Source organism: Metopolophium dirhodum, chromosome 3, assembly GCF_019925205.1.
Source record: "Metopolophium dirhodum isolate CAU chromosome 3, ASM1992520v1, whole genome shotgun sequence".
NCBI lineage: Eukaryota > Metazoa > Arthropoda > Insecta > Hemiptera > Aphididae > Metopolophium > Metopolophium dirhodum.
The window spans coordinates 14,005,246-14,026,468 of NC_083562.1; the positions used below are offsets into that span (position 1 = coordinate 14,005,246).

At 27.9% G+C, this 21,223-nt stretch overlaps 3 protein-coding genes across 5 annotated transcripts in view; 2 read left to right on the forward strand and 1 right to left on the reverse strand.

The window, feature by feature from the left end:
* Positions 1–7,201: 7,201 nt before the first annotated feature.
* LOC132941737 (uncharacterized) lies at positions 7,202–11,127 on the forward strand. The gene is made up of 7 exons (XM_061009886.1): positions 7,202–7,344; positions 7,414–7,562; positions 8,213–8,588; positions 8,650–8,936; positions 8,995–9,498; positions 9,829–10,097; positions 10,703–11,127. The coding sequence occupies exons 2-7, from the start codon at positions 7,441–7,443 to the stop codon at positions 11,095–11,097; spliced, it is 1,953 nt and encodes a 650-aa protein (XP_060865869.1). The 5' UTR covers positions 7,202–7,344; positions 7,414–7,440; the 3' UTR covers positions 11,098–11,127.
* A 122-nt stretch (positions 11,128–11,249) lies between these two features.
* On the reverse strand, positions 11,250–11,960 carry LOC132941738 (PHD finger-like domain-containing protein 5A). Its single transcript, XM_061009887.1, has 3 exons — positions 11,799–11,960; positions 11,498–11,688; positions 11,250–11,426 (listed from the first exon to the last, which is right to left on the reverse strand). The coding sequence occupies exons 1-3, from the start codon at positions 11,848–11,850 to the stop codon at positions 11,337–11,339; spliced, it is 333 nt and encodes a 110-aa protein (XP_060865870.1). The 5' UTR covers positions 11,851–11,960; the 3' UTR covers positions 11,250–11,336.
* A 6,117-nt stretch (positions 11,961–18,077) lies between these two features.
* The window catches only part of LOC132940150 (hormone receptor 4-like), a 79,358-nt gene continuing 76,212 nt past the window's right edge, over positions 18,078–21,223 (forward strand). Inside the window, exons 1-2 of one of the 3 annotated variants that reach the window (XM_061007592.1) lie at positions 18,078–18,741; positions 19,316–19,653. The gene's annotated coding sequence lies outside the window, so the exon portion shown is untranslated. Of the gene's footprint in view, positions 19,654–21,223 lie in introns of all 3 variants that reach the window. The other 2 variants (XM_061007594.1, XM_061007595.1) reach the window with 2 other exon arrangements.

Genomic DNA, 21,223 nt, shown 5'->3' on the forward strand with positions numbered 1-21,223 from the left:
TTTCTCTCTTTGGCCCACGCGCAGCATAGATAAAACGCATTTACGCAGAATAATTTTTTCTATGTTTTTAAGTAATCTTAGAGTAAAATCACCCATTACAACAAAGATAGAGAATAATATTTTTGAGGGGATGACATATTATCGATTTGTCTATATATTGTCTCAAAACAGTTAAAACATAATTTAAATTTACAACATTTTTTTGTTTATTTTTAAAATCAAATACAAGATCAAAGAACAATAAAATATAATATCGATATGTAATCCCCTAAAAAATATTATTCTCTATCTTTTTTGTAAACGGTGATTTTACTCTAAGATTACTTAAAAACATAGAAAAAATGATTCTGTGTTTATGCGTTTTGTCTGTGTTGTGCGTGTGCCAGAGAGAGAAAACAAATAGTGCGCTGACATCCAAATTATAATATTATACAACTACTAAACAACTTGTATCTGAATATCTGATCGACTGATCTGTAGACTGTAACTAGGTATCTAAGATCAGAGTATCACTATATAGTAATGAGTATCAGACCCAATTCCGTAATAGCACATGTCACATTTAACGTGAGTGTTGTCTGTCCGTTATCATTTGTAACAAATTGACGCAATTATTGTGAGTGTTGGGTGTGCAATTCACAGCCCCCCCCCCCCCCCGGTTTTGGGACCTACAATAATCTGTAATATACATATGCTATTATATTATTTATTTGTTTTAATATAATATTATAATAACAGTAAATAATAATGTTTTTATTCTTTTCAGTTTAGAGGATTCGAATTACGAGTACCTACCTATGCGAAAAACCTATGTAAAATAAGGTACCTATATATTATAACTAATAATTATTAACTATGACATGTGAAAAAACAATATTTATTTATAGTTATAATAAGGTATGGCTGTTTTTAATTTTTATTAGCAGGTAAGGGCCCCAGTCTAGAAATGTTCACAGGACCCTTCGGGCGCTGGATTTTCCAATTAACATGGGGTGCCCAAAATCCTAAAATGATTTAACTTATAAGCAAAATAAAAAAAAAGTGGGTAGGTGGATGTCACTCTGCTATACAGTAGGTTAAAAGTGGATCACTTAAATGGATGATATTGAATTTGAATTCAATGATATAATATCATTGTATTCAAAAAATGATTCTGAGTGAAGACAGTTTGTCAGTATAGGATATTTTATATCACATTTATATTGTTATTACTTATTATTTATTATATTGTCATAACTAAATACTAATTATAGAATTACAAAAAAATAACTTAAATCATTATTCTTGGTTATTTTGTCTTGAACTTAAAATAACTACCTATGTTTATGTATATTTTTAGATATTATGGTTACAAAATTAACTACTTACGTGGAACCTTGTTTTAAATTTTCAATAGTAGCTATTAAAGTTGAACATTTTAAACATTTTTAAATTTTAAATTTGATAAATTTTGTAAAATTTCGAACTTTATAAATTCTTATAAAAAAAATTGTGCCAATGTATTTTTAATATTTTCAACTGCTAATGAACAATATAACAGGAGCCTTGTATTAAAGTTTCACGCTTTTTGACCCAACAAATGATGTTCATTGCATCACGCGGCTGCCGGCGTTTCAGTGTTCACTATTCTGTAGTTAACCTTACAAACTGCAACTTTCAACTATAGTACTCGGCGTTTAATTTTTATCAAATCCGACTTGTACCTATGTTGTTAATTTTGGACGTTTCATCAACACTTTTATATCATAATATGTTCCTACCCATCTTCTGAATAATATTTTTGTTTCATTCGTTTAAAAGGAAAAAAAATTAAAACGCACTGATGAAAATATTTAAATTTTATTAATCTGACCATAAAATGGAGTAATGTGCCCATTATGTAAATGTCTAAATACCAATTATCTTTTATTTATCAAAATCCATACAGCTAGATTGACTAAATGGCAAATTTACATTGCATTTTTTTTTCTTGTAGGTACGTCTTGTATTGCCGTCCTTCAACAGTGGTGGTGGGACCCCCTTTAGGAAGCTAAGGTTCTGAATTCGAAATTTCACGCTTCATGAAATATTTCAATGAAATTTTGAAAAATATTTTTTTTTCTTTTAAACGTATTCGGTTTTATATGAATATGATTAGAAATGATTATTGATTAATTATTATACACTGCGGAAAATACCGATAATGAATATGACTTATCAACCAAGGTTTACGAATTACCTAAGTGAAATGCAGATTACTATATGTTAAAATATAAATTAGGTATGAATGGTATTATTATATTATATTATCGGTTAATTTATAATGTATCACTTATATCAATTGGGTAAATAAATCTATAAATCTCTATTAGCTATTAATTATTATTATTATTACTATTATTCGATAGAATAAAACAACTTTAAAAAATGTTCTCTTGCCTTAAGTTTTTGACTATACACTTTTAGACATAATAATTACCAATATAAGTTTCAATAGTTTAAATAAGAAACAGTTTTTGAATAACAATAACAATATTAGAAAATCGTTATATGCGAATTTGTTAATTAACTTCAAACGCTCGTAAAAATTAATTAGATTTTCAGTTAAACTTTTTTTTCGTTAAATATATAAGTGCTAAATTTCAAATCTTCGATAGAAATAAAAAATATTTTATGAATTTGTACCTCGAAATATTTTGCCAACTTTCGTGATGTTGATGAATTTTGTCAAAATTTTAACTTCAGACGCTCTTAAACGATTGTTGTGGTCAACTTATTTTTATATATTATTTCCATAGTTCTACTTCAGTTAGTATGTTTCCCCCACTTGCAGACAGGAAATATTATGGCTTTGTCAAGCACAAACGAATTGTGCCCGGATTCTATTTTTATTACAATCTACTTACTGGATTCATCGGCCTTATTGTCTTCGTTTTTATTAATTACTTGTAGTATCATACCTACAGCATAAGTGTGTATTAAAAGTTTTTTGTGGATAATACAAGACTTGAGTTAAATTTAAAACCAACATATTAGAGGTGGAAAGTTTTGATAACAGAGAAGTCAGAAGTGCACTGGGAAATATTTGTGATCCGCCTTTTATGGACCCCACGTAGCCACGTCCCCACAAGCCTCCACAGTTACCTACTTCTCCCTTTTTATTTTTTAAGCTTGATAATGAAAATCACTGCGGTCGCTGAACTCACAAACAGTGCAATAGTGCATCTATTATTTGAAGTAGTTTTTAAGTAGAAGGAAAGATTAATTGGTTATTTACTTACTTATTAGTTATTAAATATTATTAACTATTATATTTATAAGATAAATAAAGTAAACTAGGTATATTTTAAATGATTAATATTTGTGTAATGTATAATTTGTACCGATACAAATTCATAGACAAAGGTGGGCATTAACTTGTTAAAAAGTTAAAGTTAAGTTAAAAAGTTATTATTTTTAACTTTTAGCTTAGGTAACCAATTAAATATTTTAGTTTTTAACTTATTAACTATTTAACTTATTCAGTTAATTTTTTTATTGTTTTAACTTAATTTTTAAGTTTTGTGTAAATCAAAATACTAGGGCAGTTTATGATATTGTAATTTGAAATTTTTTTTTACTGAATTAAGTTAAATTTATTTTCTATTTCAACTTTAATCTTATCTAGATAATTTTTTATTGTTAACTTTTAATTTAACTGAAGGCAATTAAATTGAATTAACTTAACTTGCCACATTTTATTATTTTCATTAACTTGTCCACCTTTGTATATTGTGTAATAGTAATAATACTATAATATAATAACTAAAGACCGGATTTATATGTTTTTACATATCGTTACTGAGTCTATGCAGTCTTATGAGAGTAAAAAATGTAGATGATTTGTTCAATTCTGAATGCATAGAAAAAAGTTTTTTTTGCATATTTGAGAATATTTTATGGGTTAGAGAATATTTAACTCATTTAGCATATTTTGGAATATTTCGTAAATTGTGAGAAAAAATTTGTATTTATTTTTAATTTTAATAATATGGTACCCAGAAAAAATTTTTTTGAACATTTACAATTTTTTATTTTATTATTTCCAATTCTTACTAAAGTGCAATAATATTCCATTAGAATACGAAACTTTAAATACCTAATAACTAACTCATTATTAATATAAAATTGAAAAAAAAAAAATTTTAAATGCATATTAAAGTAAATATAATGATGTTTATTGATTATTTTTGCATATTTTTGCTTTTTTTTGTATATTTTACATATTTTAGCATATTTTTTAAATTTTTAAGAGAATATAATGAGAATATTTTAAGGTTTTTTCGAGAATATTAGCATCATATTTAAGGTATTTTAAGAGAATATAAATCCGGTCTTTAATAATAAGTAATAACTAATAAATAGTACAGTAATACCTAAAAATAATTCAGAAGTTCTTATGTGACGATCAATTTATTACCCACCAATTTTGTACCTTTTCAACGCGATAAAAATAATACTGTTCATAAAAAAGGATAAATGTCAATGGGTGGGGGGTAAGCAAATAAAATCCTTCTTGGCTATGCCTTCTATAGTTCTATAGGGTACGCCACTATTCTATGATTTCGAAGTTGATTCTGATAATTTAAGAACTGAAATTAAACTACATCTACTTAAAGAACTTAAAAAATCATGATACTCCAAAAGACATATTCTAAATCAATTAAGAATTTGATGGAATAGTATTACTGCAGATAGTTATATCCATTTATAAATTTTAGTAGTTTTGAATTTGGATGTCTTAAAAATATATGTGTACCTAAGCATTCCAGTTACTTGTCACTATATACTGTTTTGTGAAATAGGTATACCTATTGTACAATGTACAAGGGACGACTTCAGTCACGGAACACTAGGTATGAGTCTATCAACAGGATTGCTTATTTTAATTTTAATTCAAACGTTTTTAATGAATTTGACTCCAGGGAAGTATCGAATCGAAGAGTTAAAAGTATTAGTTCCCCGAGAGGGGTTTAGCTTTGTAACGTAATCAACTATGACTAGGGCCGTCTGGACCAGTTAAACTGACGAGTGTTCCAATAAAATAATGATTATTATATAATATTCTAATTATTATTATTAGTTATTCAGTTACTTTTGAAAAGTAATTAAGTTACTTTACTCGTTACTAAGAGATAAATGTAATTAAGTTACTTTACTCGTTACTAAAATAAAATTATAACGAAATTACTTTACTTTTCAAATAGAAAAGTAACTCATTACTTTCTCGTTACAAAAAAAAAAAAAAATTAATTTCTTGTCAATTATCTTTTGCAGCCAAATAACAAATTCTTTATTTATAAAAACCTGAATAGTTAATAGGGTCGTAAAACTTAGTCTTCCACACAAGCTATTCATAGAAAAACTATTTAAAGGAATCATATTAAATAATAAATTTAATAAACTGTTTCGTGATTTAGGTGCAATTCGACATGTCAAATGTCAAAAGCATCGAAAACTAAAATGTGGCGAGTAAAATTAAATGTATATAAATATTAGATTCATAAATATAATATAATACCCGCATAATAGACAAACATGTTTTTTTGAATTCGCAATAGGTGTAGGTACTTAATAATTCGAAACTGTAACGCGTTATTCTATAGAAATTACTTTTCAAAAGTAATTTCCATTACATTTTCGTTACTTGGAAATAATTCTAATGAAATTACGTAACGCGTTACTAGCAAAGTAACGCCGTTACAATAACGCGTTACTTTCGTTGCGTTACTACCAAACACTGTAGTTATTAGTAGGTAGTTATTACTACCTAACTATTAATGATTAAATTGTACTGTCGATATTATTGAAGTATTTTGAAAAAAAATTAATATTTAACATTTGAAAGTAGGTAGGTGCTAGGTATTTATTTAAATACAAATTTTATTTTATTTAAAAATGTACATAATATGTTGTATTACTTTTTTAATATCAAATAAAATTACTTATAAGACTAAAAAAATGTACTTATTCATCTCATAATTGTATAATACCAACTCCTTGTTTCATGATTAATTATAAAATACTATTATAAGCAGCATCCGCAATGAAATATGGCGTGCTTTTATAATTAGATATTAGGTACCTACCTACCTACTTATTAATGTATGTATATTATATATTATATTTGTATGTACCTCCGTAATTTTAAATATTTTTTTATAAATGCAAAACAACATCATATTTGGAAATATGTAGGTATCTATTAATCATTATTTAAAAAGATTCAAAATAATTATCACGATTTATACTTTTTTAGTACAAAAATTGATTAAATATAGTACATTCAATATTTCAATAAATATGGTAGGTTCAACGATAATATTGGTATATTTGGCATAGAACCCGTCTAAAATCCTACATCGCGTATGTGTTAGACAAAAACAGAAAATCACGGTATCGAATCCCCCGAGACATGAAACACAATTGTAAGATCAATGTATAGTTATCATCACAAAAAAAAAAAATAAAAATACCTACCCATAAAATCATATTTATTGAATTTACCATAATATTTAAGTGGTATCTATTTGTTTAAGTAAATGTCAAATAAATAAGGTTATCCAAATCGTCTAGTGAATAATAAGTCGGACTCCACGGCCTCGTTATGCATTTATTCTAGTCTACGTTTTTAAATCAATTAGTTTTGAAAATAATAATGTATTCATGAAACTTACAATTCCAATATAAAATAGGTAGGTACCTACTACCTACACACGCGATCGTTTCAATGTAACTGGGTAGTTCAATCTAATTTTATATTCAATTATTTTTTAGTTACTTATTTGTTTGGATTGTAATAAAATTTGCTTACAGTAATACAGTATTTATAATACTTTCAAATCGTACAGACTACAGAAACTACAGATGTTCGTCAAATTAATTCTTTTTTTTATAAAAAAGTAAAATATAAAGTTTTGTTTAAAGTCAAACCTCAACTGTATCTATAATATTGACTATAAATTAAAATAATATGAATACTTATATATTTTATATTTTTATTAAATACTTCATAATTTTCAAACCACACATATCGGCTACATCTTCAGCGAATACAAATAAATTTAAGTATGTCTAAAATATATTATTGTCTATAGTTATTTTATTTTATGATAAATATTAAATCAATTTTACATTTATAATTTATTGTTTCAAAGTTCTTATAAAGAGATAAAATGGAATTCTGAATTTGAAAATTTAGCTGTTGATATAACGTATAAATGGAAAGATACAGCTACCTGCTTGAATTTAATACTGGACAATTTTCATGATGGTATATTAGATAAATCATTTTATAGAGCAGTTTCTGGAATACCATTATTTAAAGTAATACGAAACAAAATGATTTATACTACAATTTTATTTAAATTATTAGTTTTTGAAAATAATTTATAGACACTAGTTGATGACTCGGAGGATCTAATGTCTCCAAATTTTCAAACGTGGCAAATTTTAAATCATGTTAGAAAAGAAGGATGTAACATGAATATAATATTTATCCTAAATGCTGACCAAACAATGAGATTACTAAAATTTAGTGATAAGTAAATGATTTAATGATAATCTAAAAATGTAATTTATAATTTATAATTTATAACTTACCATACTATTAATACTATAAGTAGGTATTCTACTGGGTAAATGAACATTTCCCCCCGACTGTTTTCGGTCTGGTAGGACATACCTCCTCACGATATATTTTTGATGCAGACATTTTCCCCTTATTTTTTTTTTAAGTTTATTATTTATTATTCAACATGAAATTTAGTTTTTTCATAAAATATAAAAAATAGTTTTTATTTTCATAAATACAGTAGATTATAAATGTATATGTTTTATCAAGTATCAACTGAATTACTTGAAACAACAAAAATTTAAGAAAAAATAAGTATAAAATAAAATTAATAATTAATAAAAATGGCTAAAAATTCCGACATAAAAATGATACATTTTGTAAAAAACATTTGATTTCTGATTGTTTTGTTATTTCTAAACATATATATTTTTAGCATTTGTTCATATTTATTTTATTTGTTTTTGTTAAAACTATAAATATTATATGATGTATTTTGGTAGATTGGAAATTTGTAGTTCTATTGAAATTATACCTAAACCAAGTATATATGTTAATAGTTATATAAAATGTAAATACAACAATTAGTTGAAACATGTACCAGTATTACACAATTTTCAGGCATAGAATGTTGGATTCTAGAACAAAATTCATATTATTACACGATCGTAGACTTTTTACAAAGCAACATCATACCATATGGACAAAAATTATAAATGTTGTTTTTATTAGAAAATATCGTCTTAAAGAAATGTATGAGTTATCCACTGTTCCATATCCTGCTCCAATCAAAGGGGCATTGGTTACTCTGAGACTAGACATATGGAATAAAAGAAATTTTCAAAAAAAAACAGATTTATACATAGACAAAGTTTCAGATCTACAAGGAAATTTACTTAAAGTAGTTACTTTTAATTATATTCCATCTGCAATAAAAAATTCATTAATAAATGAAAATGAAGAAAATTCTGGCTATAAGAAGGGTTTAGAAATTGAGGTACCTATAATAATAAAAATGTATCATTTCTAAAATAATATTTTAAGTTTTGTTGTTTTAGGTTCTTAAATCACTTGGAAGTGCAATGAATTTTATTCCAATCATTTATGAACCAATAAATTGGCGTACTGAACAATGGGGTAAAAAACAAATTAATGGAACTATATCAGGATTGTTAGGAGAAGTATGGTCTGCTCGTGCTGATTTGGCACTGGGTAATTTACATTACACACCGTATCATCTAAATATTTTAGATCTATCCATTCCTTACAACACAGAATGTCTAACATTCTTAACATTTGAATCAAAAACTGATAACTCCTGGAAAACATTAATTCTTCCTTTCAGGTAAAAATACTTAGTAAATTATGTTAATAAATTAATATTTAAACATAATTCCTTTTAGATTAAATATGTGGGTTGGCGTTCTTATTACACTTCTTATCGGAGGTTTTTTGTTTTATGCCCTTGCAACAGCCCACAAACATATTGAAGATAGCGAAAACTCAATTAAAATGATACAATGTGATACTAGGAAGACTAAAATATTAGAAAAGAAACCTGAACTACTAACAGAAAATAAAGCAATTAAAAAAAGTATTATAGATATAATAAAAAATAAATTTGAAAAACCAAAAATAATCAAACAACAAAAATGTATCATCAACCATACAAAAAATAAAAAATCGAATCAACTCACAAACAAAGATGTAATTGGATTATACTTGTTTGAGGACATAGGGAATAGTATTTTATATACTTATGGGATGTTAGTAGCTGTATCATTGCCAAAAGTACCCAGTGGATGGGCCATAAGAATTTTAACAGGTTGGTGGTGGATGTACTGTTTATTAGTTGTAGTTGCTTACAAAGCTAGTATGACTGCAATCCTAGCTAATCCAGATACAAGGTAATACAATTATTTTGATAATACTCATTAATTATTATCAGTGGCGTATACAACGGGAGTTTTTGGGAGATATTATGATAAACCTTTTAGCACAGAATAGATTAAATGCTTTTAGCACATGTTATACATACATTATTTCATAATTAAGTATAAAAATATAATTTATTTTTTTCCATACATGTATATTGTATATGAATGTCTTGATTGTTTTTTTATAACTTTAACTATATTTTAGTTTATATATATATTGGTAACACCCCCTTAAAAAAATCCTAAATGCGCCACTGATTATTATACATAAATACATTTACAATTGCATGTATATAACAGGATTACAATTGATACATTGGATGCTCTTGCTGATAGTAACATTAATTGTGGAGGATGGGGAGAGCAATCAAAAGAATTTTTCATGACATCACTAGATAAAACTGGACAAAGAGTTGGTCAAAAGTTTCAAGAAGTTTATGAAGTCGATAAAGCTATTGATTTGGTATCTAAAGGACAATTTGCATACTATGATAATATACACTTTTTAAGATATGTTAAAGTGATGCAAAATACCAAAACATATGAAAAAAATTCCCAGTTCATTAATGGTATTTAAAAATATTAATAATTTGATAAATGATAGGTTGAAAAATATTTTATCTTATTATAGTTTTGAATGAATTAAGTTTCATTAAACTCTTAAATTTTTAAATAATAATCTGAAAATGTTTCAAATACACTATTCAGGATTATACTGGTAAATTTGTTCACAATTACTAAGCCACCGGCAGCTATCTTTATTCTATGGTAATGGTATAAACTATGAGAAAATGCTTGTATAGTAGTATAATATATTTTATAGTATTTGCTAACCTTACCTAAGGTAATTACCGGGGCTCAGTTAACATTCTTATCCTGAATAGAGTATATATTATATTGTTACAAAATTAAAAACATATCAATTATCAATAAAAAAAATATGATTAATAATTACTTTATAATGAAAAGTTAAATTGTAATATAAAATAAAATATTATATCATGATGACTTGACTTTTGTTAAGTTTAGTGGTTTAGTCCCTACACAAATTAGTAATTACTGAAGTCTGAAATTCATATTTAGTGCATTAACAGTATAATGTATAGTATTAATACTAAATTAAACAATTGTATTTTAATTTATTGTTAATATTTCTTCAATTGAATTGTTTAAGGTACACTGAATGGTACAAGTAATGGAGATTTTACACTACATATAATGTCAAAATGTATAATAAATATGCCAATATCATTAGGATTACAAAAGAATTCTCCATTAAAACCAGCAGTTGACAGATTCTTGAGAAGAGTTATAGAAGCTGGGTTAGTGAAAAAATGGTTAAATGATGTTATGTTGGACACAGTAATACTCGAAGAACCACAACAAATTGAAGAAGTTAAAGCACTTATGGACTTAAAAAAACTTTATGGGGCATTTGTTGTTTTGGTTGCTGGTTATATTTTAAGTATATTGGTTTTATTAATCGAAATTGGTTATTGGTATGGAGTGGTAAAAAAAGATCCACTATTTGATGAGTATTCATTAAACTGTTATTATGCACAACAATAGATTTAAACAAATATAATACTATTTGATGATTTAGAATACAATGCTATATTGATGAAATATTTTTTAATTATTATTTTTTGAGTAATTTTATTTAAAAGTTTTTATTTTTAATCAGTAAATATCCATTTAAACTGGAGTCAAAAACAAGAACATGAAATTAATTTTTTAATTATTTTAAAAGTTAATCTAAAATAGTAGCATACATTATTAAAAATACAAATGACAAAAATACAATAGTTCTATCTTCGTTTGAACCCATATTTTTTCCGTTCGTAAAATAGATCTGTTTTTGAACTTCCCAAATTTACAATTTTTGGGCATCCGTCTCGCTGAAATAAAAGAAACGTTATGAACTTGAATTATTTGTAAAACTTGAAGTACAATTTGAAAAATAACTTACATCTTTTTCTTGAACTGTACATTCCTTACAATAATATGCATCCGATACTCCAGGTCCACCACATATAACACATCGACCCTGGTATGAACCATAATTGCACTCATCACATATGCGCACTAATGTACATGGCCTGACATATGAATCACAGATTACACATTTACCATCACATTTTTCACATAATCGTCCTATAGCTGTCACAGAAGGTAAAATGTGTTAAATAAACGAAAAGGTATAATAATATATTATTGTACTAGTAGACTATAGATATGAAAATATTATAAAAATTATACACTACACTTACCAACGCCGGGTTGCTTACGACAGAATATCAAGTCTGGATGATGTTTAGCCATCCTGTTGGATTACTGTTTAATAGGTCAACCGAATACCGAGTACCAATAAATAATAAATGTTGTTAAATTTTAACCGGCTTGATCACGATTCAAGAGTGAATTAATTAACTACTTATCAGTTATCACAATTGATAATCACACTAAACATCCAAACAATAATATTTTCAAACGCCAGTGTTGCCAAAGTAAAACTGTAAGATTGAAAATGATAAGAAACTGAGTATTATAAGCATCTGAGATAGATCATAACGTCATTACCCACGGACTATTAATATTATAATATCTTAATATCTTGTATGGTATTATGGTCCGTGATAAAAGCACAGAATATATTAAGAAAAGAACATATCAATAAATTATGTCTATGATGAAAAGATTAAAGAATACACATCCATCTCAATGTATAAGATTATATTGTATGTATGTATATTAATATTAGCATTGATTTTTATAAAATTTATTATTAATCGATGATATTATAATAAATTAATATAGTACAAAACTGCTCTCCCAGGCGACTCTTTTTTTTTTGGAATGCTCATTGCTCTTATGTTCGTATATTAAGAAGTTAAAAACAATCCACGGAAAACTTTAATTTTTAAGTTATAGCCTTTTGAAGTTCACGATTTTCCATTTTTTATGCATACTTACGGATAACGTAAAACAAAACGTTTACCACACCTTTCACGAGTTTTGATTTTTTTTTTGGAATTCAAATAATTGAACGTGTTAAGGACAATGACGCTATTAGAATTTGTCATTCGGTCTAATAGGTACCTACTTGCTTACTCATAAAAACTACTCAATTTTTTTCTTGTCCCTTAAAATACATCGCTCAATGCTGTATAACTCAATTTTATACAATTTTAAATATAGATAATTATGGCAAATTTATTTTATACCTCTTAAATTACGAGTTAGGTATAGAGAATCGAGTGTAGGTATGTAGGTATATTAGGTATTGACATTTATCATTATTAAAATATAGGACATAAAGGTAATTTCTATTTTCTTGGCCGACATAAAAAATAAATACAAGTACACATATAAGTCAAAATTATCTATTTAACTACTTCGATGTAGCTACATAAGCATATGTAGGTTTTAAAAGTATTTTAAAAATGTGTGTACAAAAACTAAATGATGAAAACTAAACAAAACATTTTCCAGTGAAATAAAAATTCAACTTCTGCTTTCGAATTTGAACGTTGTAAGTTGTAATTTATGAACCCAACTAAAGTAACTATTGTCTATTATAACAATATAATTAAACAAATAACAACTATATAACCACAAATATACAATTTTAGTTATAACTTAAAGCGATAAATTAAGTGCTTAATACTGAATTTTTTATGTTAACGGTTAGTTTTAGGAAACGTATAACGGGTCATTACCACCCATTTTCTCCTAATCGACCTATCCTGACAATTTTCTATCAGATAGTTTTTGAATTATCGTGGTCCACGAGTATCGTAGTGTCTATGAATAGGTTATAGCCTATAATTATAGGTACATAATAATATGGCAATGCACTATTGATAAAACATTTCCATTTCATATCTATGATTTGAAAAATTAATATACAAGCTTCCTTATAAGTTTTTCTATGTATAATAAAAAAAGTTTTTCGGAAAGCCATATTCATTTTTTATGAAGTTTTGCAAAATGTTGCGACATTGAATGTTCACCAGTAAAATAACTTTTTCCGCCTTACCATAGATGGTATAAATAGGCTGTATCCGACTTACAATTGAGAATGCTGAATTAATTAATTTTTTTTTATTTTTGAATGATAATTTTTATCCATAAAAATACAATAATTTTACATATAAACTTTAATTGTATTGTACGCAACTTTCAGTTATTTTAATAATATGAACGACCTAATGGCTAATGATCACAATAAGCAGCTGAAATCAGTGTATTAGGTTAATTTATTAGGTACCTCATATAATATACCTAGTAGGGTTTCGAATAATTGCAGTAGTATTATAGGGAACAGAAAGAAATTATTGCAGGATGCGAAGGTACTATAAGTTATAACTTATAAGCTAGTTTTCGGTTTTAAATTTTGTTTCTGTTTTGCCTGTTTGAGTGTTTGTCATCTGAGTTAACCAAGGCCTGTGAAAATCGAGTTAAAATTTTTAATTTTATTTAAAAGTCATCACTGAACCGTATAATATACCAGCAGGACGTAGCCGATGAATCGTTTATTTTCCATTATATATTTGTATACCTACCTATTATAATTTTGTTATATATACGCAGTGAATGCAACTATATAAATTTAACAATAAACCTGGACCAGTGATCTATACCTAATAATATTATGCATTTAAAGCGATGATATTCAATATTTATTGTCGATATAGCTGCATGTCAAACAAAATAGTATTAAGACACAAAATCGACACACCTGCTCTGAACCGTAATTTATCATTGTACCTGTATAGTTAATCTTAAGAACAATTTAGCTGGATTTGAATTATATTCTGGTTCTTCAAATTAAAATATTATTTATTGAAAACTGAAGTGATTCGTACGTTTTGTCTGTTTCAAGTGTTTTAACAAGTGCAAACCTAACCCATGTCGTAGTATATTATATTATTATAAATCATAATATGTTTATATAATTATATATCATATAAGCTGCGACCAAACATTTTTTTTCTTATTATTTAATATAATGTCCATAATATGTTGTGTGCGTTATTTTTTAAGTTTCAAATTCAAACAAATGATGTCGAATAATAATTGTTAGTAGCTATTATACTAATTAGTGTAGTTATATAGGCGTTTCCGAATAATGTGTATATTGTCAATGTCAAAAAAATAGTCAGATACGGTATTTTGGGACAAACGAGTAGCAACCCGATAATCTTTCATCGGTCGGCGACACATCGAAACGCAGTACTTAGAATATTAATGGCCTATAAAAGAATATAAATATTATTATTCAAAATAAATTACTTTAAAAGTTTACATGACCTATATATTATAATACGCCAGATATTAAAATTTCCTAGTGACTACAGCCAATGTGAAAAATGTGAAAAGCTGGATGTCTTAGCCATTTTAGCCATTTATAGGCGACCCGCCTCACTCGCAGCGCCACACGTTATTTCGAAAGTCAGTATTTAAGACTTTATTGAGTTGAGGAAAGATATTGTATTATATACATTTTTTGTATAAGTCCCAACACCATTGTACTTGTACAATATAGTAAGTATACTCAAATTGTTATTTATAAAATATTATATTTATAATATGTATATTATACCTATATTCTGTTTTTAAATAGCAACATCTATTTTTGATATCATATATTATGTGGTGAGGAAAATTATTTTTTGAATTAACAACCACATCATTAAAATAAAAATTAACTGAATTAAAGATATTTAAAATTTAGTTTATTAGATTCTGAGTGGAACGATATCGTTGTATAAAAAAAATTATGCCACAGTTAAATAATGTATGGCAAAAATTGTGAAAATTATATGGTTAGTAAATAATTTAAGAAACATACTCATGTCAAGAAATTCCCAAAACTAATATTTTGAAAAAAGTTTTACCTTCATTCAAAATTAATTTACTTAAAAAAATATTGACACTTATTTTAAAAATTATAAAAAATAAACTACTTACTTGACTTAGATAAACATTTTTACCACAAAAATTGTTCTTATAATCAGATTTACAAATTGCAATTTATATTGATATATATATTATATTATATTTATATTTATATGGCTATATTAAATTTTTCTATTTTCTGTATTAAAAATTAAAAATATTTTTTATTAAACGTGTAGCGCAAGTGACTAAATTATACATAAAAAATATTAATTAGATCAAAAGTTATTTTATCTGTCAGGTATTCTTGTTACACTCTGCATATTAGTTTTACAAGGTTTATATACTAATATGTTTGCAATTTATAGTATTTAAAAATGCTTCAATCTACAACCTTTAAGTGTGGTTTCTAGTTAGGAGTTGGTGTTTTGCGGGGAAGGGGTAAAAAAAGGGAATATTTTTCGTGTGTTGAAAACAAAATTCATGTATGAGCTTCCATTTAGCTACCTATATGGGGTTGGATAAATGAGCTATAAACACCCTCCAAGTCCAAGGAATCTATTGATATAGGTAACTTTTATTGAAAACGGTCCAGTAGTTTTTGAGTTTATTAACTTCGGATAAATTAACATCCATTATTTGCTGAATAACCCGACTTCGCCCGTGAGAAAATGAAAAAATATAAAATATAGTCCTATATAATATTATCTAGGTATACCTTGTTATAACAAGATATAGTATCTTGGTTCTAGCGTATGTCGGTTCACGGACAAATCCACGTCGGTGACCGGTGTACACTGTACATCGCTTTGGGAAATAATTTGACTGAGATGGACGAATTCGCCAATTCGCCTGTTGTGGTAGATTGGATATAGCACTTGGTATAATTCGATTATTCGAAAGTGGTTCAAACTATACTCTCTAAACTTTCCTGATATCTCTAAGAACTATTTGAAATTCTCATAAAATCGGTCAAGTCGATTTCAGTCTATAAGCTACAAACATACATTCAACTATCATATTTGTTTTAAGATATAATTTCTTTATTATCTAGTCCATATTAATACATGATTTTACCTAATCTGCTTGAGTAACCAATGGCAACTATTTATGTACAATCAAATTCTAATTTCTACTCATTAATTTTAGTACTATTATAATCTGTAATATGTAACAAATGACGACCATTTATAAACAAAAAATTGTTTTCAATTTCCAAATTTTTCAATTTTCCAGGCAACCGTTTCAAAATTTATTTCCATAAAAGCTTTCTTCATACTATTTAAAATATTTTTAAAAAAGTTTGATCCAAATCGATCCAGCCATTCTCAAGTGATAGGATTATCAATACAATTTTTATTTATATAGATTGAAAAAATCGGAATATTTGAATAAATTCATTAATCATTATTTAAGAATTAAGGAGACATTGGGGGTGAGCATTCTTGGTGAATCAACCTGTATATTATAAAATACATAGTCACAATTTTAGTTATAAATCTAATATGCATTTACAAATGTATAATAACCATGTAAACTTTTAGAATCCTATTATTACATAAATTATTTCAATTTTAATAGCTATATAGGCTTGAACATTTAATACTGAAATAGCTTCTTCTCAAGGCAACCTAAAAATATCATTAATATTTATATTATGCGCACTTTTTTTTATTGACATTTAAAATTTAAAGTTAGACGAGAATGGATTTTTAAACAAAAATGTATAATATTAGTTATTTCATTGAAATTCATATAATATTATTCTTTAGGACTTGAAACTTTTCGCCTTTACTAATATTACCTATAATTCAATATACTGACACAATAATATTTGTTCGGTATTGACTATTATAACTTATAAGTTAATAAAAGTTTATTAATTGTTATACTATACGAGATACTTAATATTATTATATATAGGTATTTACTATACTAAAAAATATATTATTGTTATTGTTTTATTATGTATTATTATTGTATGAAAACATATCACATAATATACATTATATTATTAGGTATGCTGTTTGTTTTTGAAAAAAAAATATTTCAATCAAACTACGTATATCATAAAATAAAAATACATTTATAATAAATAATAATAACAAAATATCGTCAGTAAATTGTGTGATCTTATAATAATAGAATTGCATAAGTACCTACGAGATAAAAAAAAGGCCAAGGTGATATATATATACCCAATGGCACGTACCCCTTATGCCCACCCCTAAATACGACACTGCCATATGCAGTCAAAATTCTATTCCTGACAAATCAACAAATTCAAAATGTCTTTCTCCGAATGTTTAGGAGTGCTTCAGCCACTTCAGGCCGACGGCCAGTGAGCCTATCGATTTCGATTCGATTATTATTATTAATTTTTTCCGTTGTACACGCGTAAACAAAACCACCGAAGATCCACACACACACTCTCGCAGTCGCACATAATATACTAATCTAAGTATATAAGTCACAAAACTGTATATATATACCACTACAAGCGTAAATGCGCGCGCGGCGGCGGCGGCCACGGCTGAGGTCGATGACCGGCGATAACTGTTGGCACATGTTGCCCCGCCGTGCGCGCGCACCCCGCCGTCCAACAACCGCCGCCGCCGCTACTGCCGCCGCAGTTCGTATACATTCGCAGCACACGCTCGGACCGCCGCCGCCCGGCTCCCAAGTTTGCGCCGGCACCAGCTCGCGATCGTGTCACTCCGCAACCGTCGAAAGCCCGCCAACGCCACCATCGCATTCGCACGAGTCGCACGCGTTCTTTCGTTTCCGCGGGTTTTTGGAAAACATTAAACCGTAATAAATTATTAATTATTAATAATATACTGAGCTATACAATAATAATATCATCGTCCGCTATCGAGCCATCGGGTTTTTGCGTGTTTTTAAGTAGTATATCTTATGTATATGATCAAAATTTAGTTTTTTTTCCGTTTGATGTTGACGTCTCGTTTCGTTTCGTTTGTTTTTCGGTGCGGTGATAATAATCGGCCGCGGTCATTCGTTCCCGTCCGATTATAATATCGTTTTTTGTCAAGTCGTGCAGTGCGTCGGTATATACTATCGTTTAATATCCGGGAACTGATATAAAATCGAGTACAGTTTTGTCACTTATAAACACGCACACATTTATATATCCGCATACAATTTATATATTTATCTGCTATTACGTGGTTTTTTTTTTAGTGCGTCACGTGCCTTGTGCGGTGGACTATATGCTTATATTGTCAGTTATAGCTACGCGCTGACCGTACACGCGGGTGCGCCATTTCCTTGTCTACGACAGGATTGACGAAGGTTTATCTGATCCGATCTATCCTTAGGGGAGGGGCATATACATATCTCGTAAATCTTGCGATCACAGTAATATTATATTCCCCCCATCCCCATCCACTTTTCAGTAGTATAGTTGATGCGTCACAACATTTTTACCCACCGCGGTATATAGGTACGATGCGACGTTGTTACTTATCATCCCCGCACACATCACGTCACACTTAAAACAAACACACGCGTAAGTATAACATCGCTGGAAAGGTATGCGCAAAATAAAACTTTTCCCGAGTCCCCCGAAGACGATTGCCATCCGAGTAATTGCCAGCGGCAGATCGTAAGACGGGTTGTATAACTAATTTCCATGTGTGAATGTGAGTAGGTACGACCCACGGGGATGGATCGGATGAGATATTCGTGAAATGCATAATTGTATATATTATATATAGTGTGTATATATATATGTATATATGTATATATGTATATATATATATATATATATGTATTATGTATGCATATGCATATGTATATCATATTTACATATAAATATAGGTATATACCTACGAAAGACACGTGATTCGTTTTTTTTGTGTTTTAGGTGAAATATTAAAATATAAATTGTCACACGTACATAATAATATATATATGTTGGACGTGCGCGACGTCGTTTCGTGTGCGGACGAATCGTTCGATGTGTATGCGTTTCGCGAGGTGTCGTCGCCGCCGGCCGCGCATTTTCGCCTGCGATAAACACGATGATCGGGCGTGACGGCGCTCGTGAGTGCTGTGGGCGACATTATTTCGGGCAAACCGCTAGTGGCCGCCAGACGTTTAGCGGCACTTAAACTTTGCTGATACGTCAATAATAATAATATTAATTATCCGTCCACTCGCGCCTCATCACAACTACAACATGCCGGCGTATGTCGTTAAAATGTAAGTTTTCTTTCAGTTTTCACTGTACAATATTATTATTTAGTTAGAATTTTTATTCAAGTGACGTAATCGTGTCATAGTAATCAGCTAGACAGTATAGTGGTATCCTAAACTAGGGTTGGGCACTTGGGCAAGTAACACTACTTGGACACATGGTGTAACTGGATACAAGTATTATTCTAATTCTAGGTATCTATAGTTACAAGTTATAAGTTACATATTTTGTTGTATTGTGAAAACAATTTGGTAACTGAGGGGGGGGGGTATTATGACCCCCCATACCCCCATGTAAATATGCCACTAATTTGGAGTTCCTACCTAATTGATTTCAAGTTAAATGTTATAAAAAAATATTAAATAATCATAAATATTTTTATACAAAAAGCTGCAGTCAGTCAATAAAATACAATATATTAAATATAATATAAAATGTCATACAACATTATTAATTATTCATTACACAATCAAAACTAAAAATAATTAGTATTTTTTTTTGATAAAAATATTTAAATACTTTTATTGGTGTCTAATACTTTATTAAATAGTATCTACTATCTAAATACTAAAAAATGTCAAGAATTAAATTATTTAAAAATATTTAATTTTTTCTAAAGTACCAAAAACTTATAAAACTTATACTTGCAAAACATATGTTACCTATGAGTATTACCTATTAAAATACATTCTCTAATATAAGATTATTGAATGTTCATATAATAACATACTGATTTATTTTATTTGAAGCTTATTATAATAATAATACGTTATACATTTATAATATATTATTTACTAAAAACATATAATTTAAAATAACTAAAAATGACAATATAAGATCAAATTAATATTGTTTAAATGTAGGTAGGTAACTTAATTTATACCGGAGTCGTAGACACTGGTCCTCCCAACCTATTTACAACATGGAAAGTATATAATTAATATATTATATTTATTTATCATATAATATGTAATTATTATGATATAACCCCCCCCCCCTCATATTAAATTCCTACCTACGGTGCTGATTAACGCAAAATTGATACATGTTTATGTGTGATTACTATTCATTACCCATCCTTTTTATCACCTTATTGCTTATCAGTATAAGTAGTTATATTATCATTTATTTTAATTTATGAAGGAGTTGGTGAACTGTTGTGCTTTTATTTATATCAAATAATAACAGTGGTATAAGTAACTTATTTTCCATTCACAGTTGTACTGTAGGCAGTGGCGTATTTTCAAATTGTTTGTGGGTACAATGGTACATTTGTTGTCGTGGCGAAATTGTATTGCATTATACAACGATGAATATAGCTTATAATATGTATTATGTATAATAGATATTATAAGATATTATCGCGGTAGTGTACTCTGCGGCAATAATACCTATTAGATTTTGGTTTTCGAATAAAAACACTAGCAATTTTACGTAAAGTACATGAAAAATCATATTGCATAACTTGAGTTGGCGCGTGTACGTGGAAAGTTGAACGGTCGAAAGTTGTGGTCTATATTTATACGCGGTTTGAGCTCTCCCGCGAGCGCGTCGAGTTCAACGACCGACTCGAGT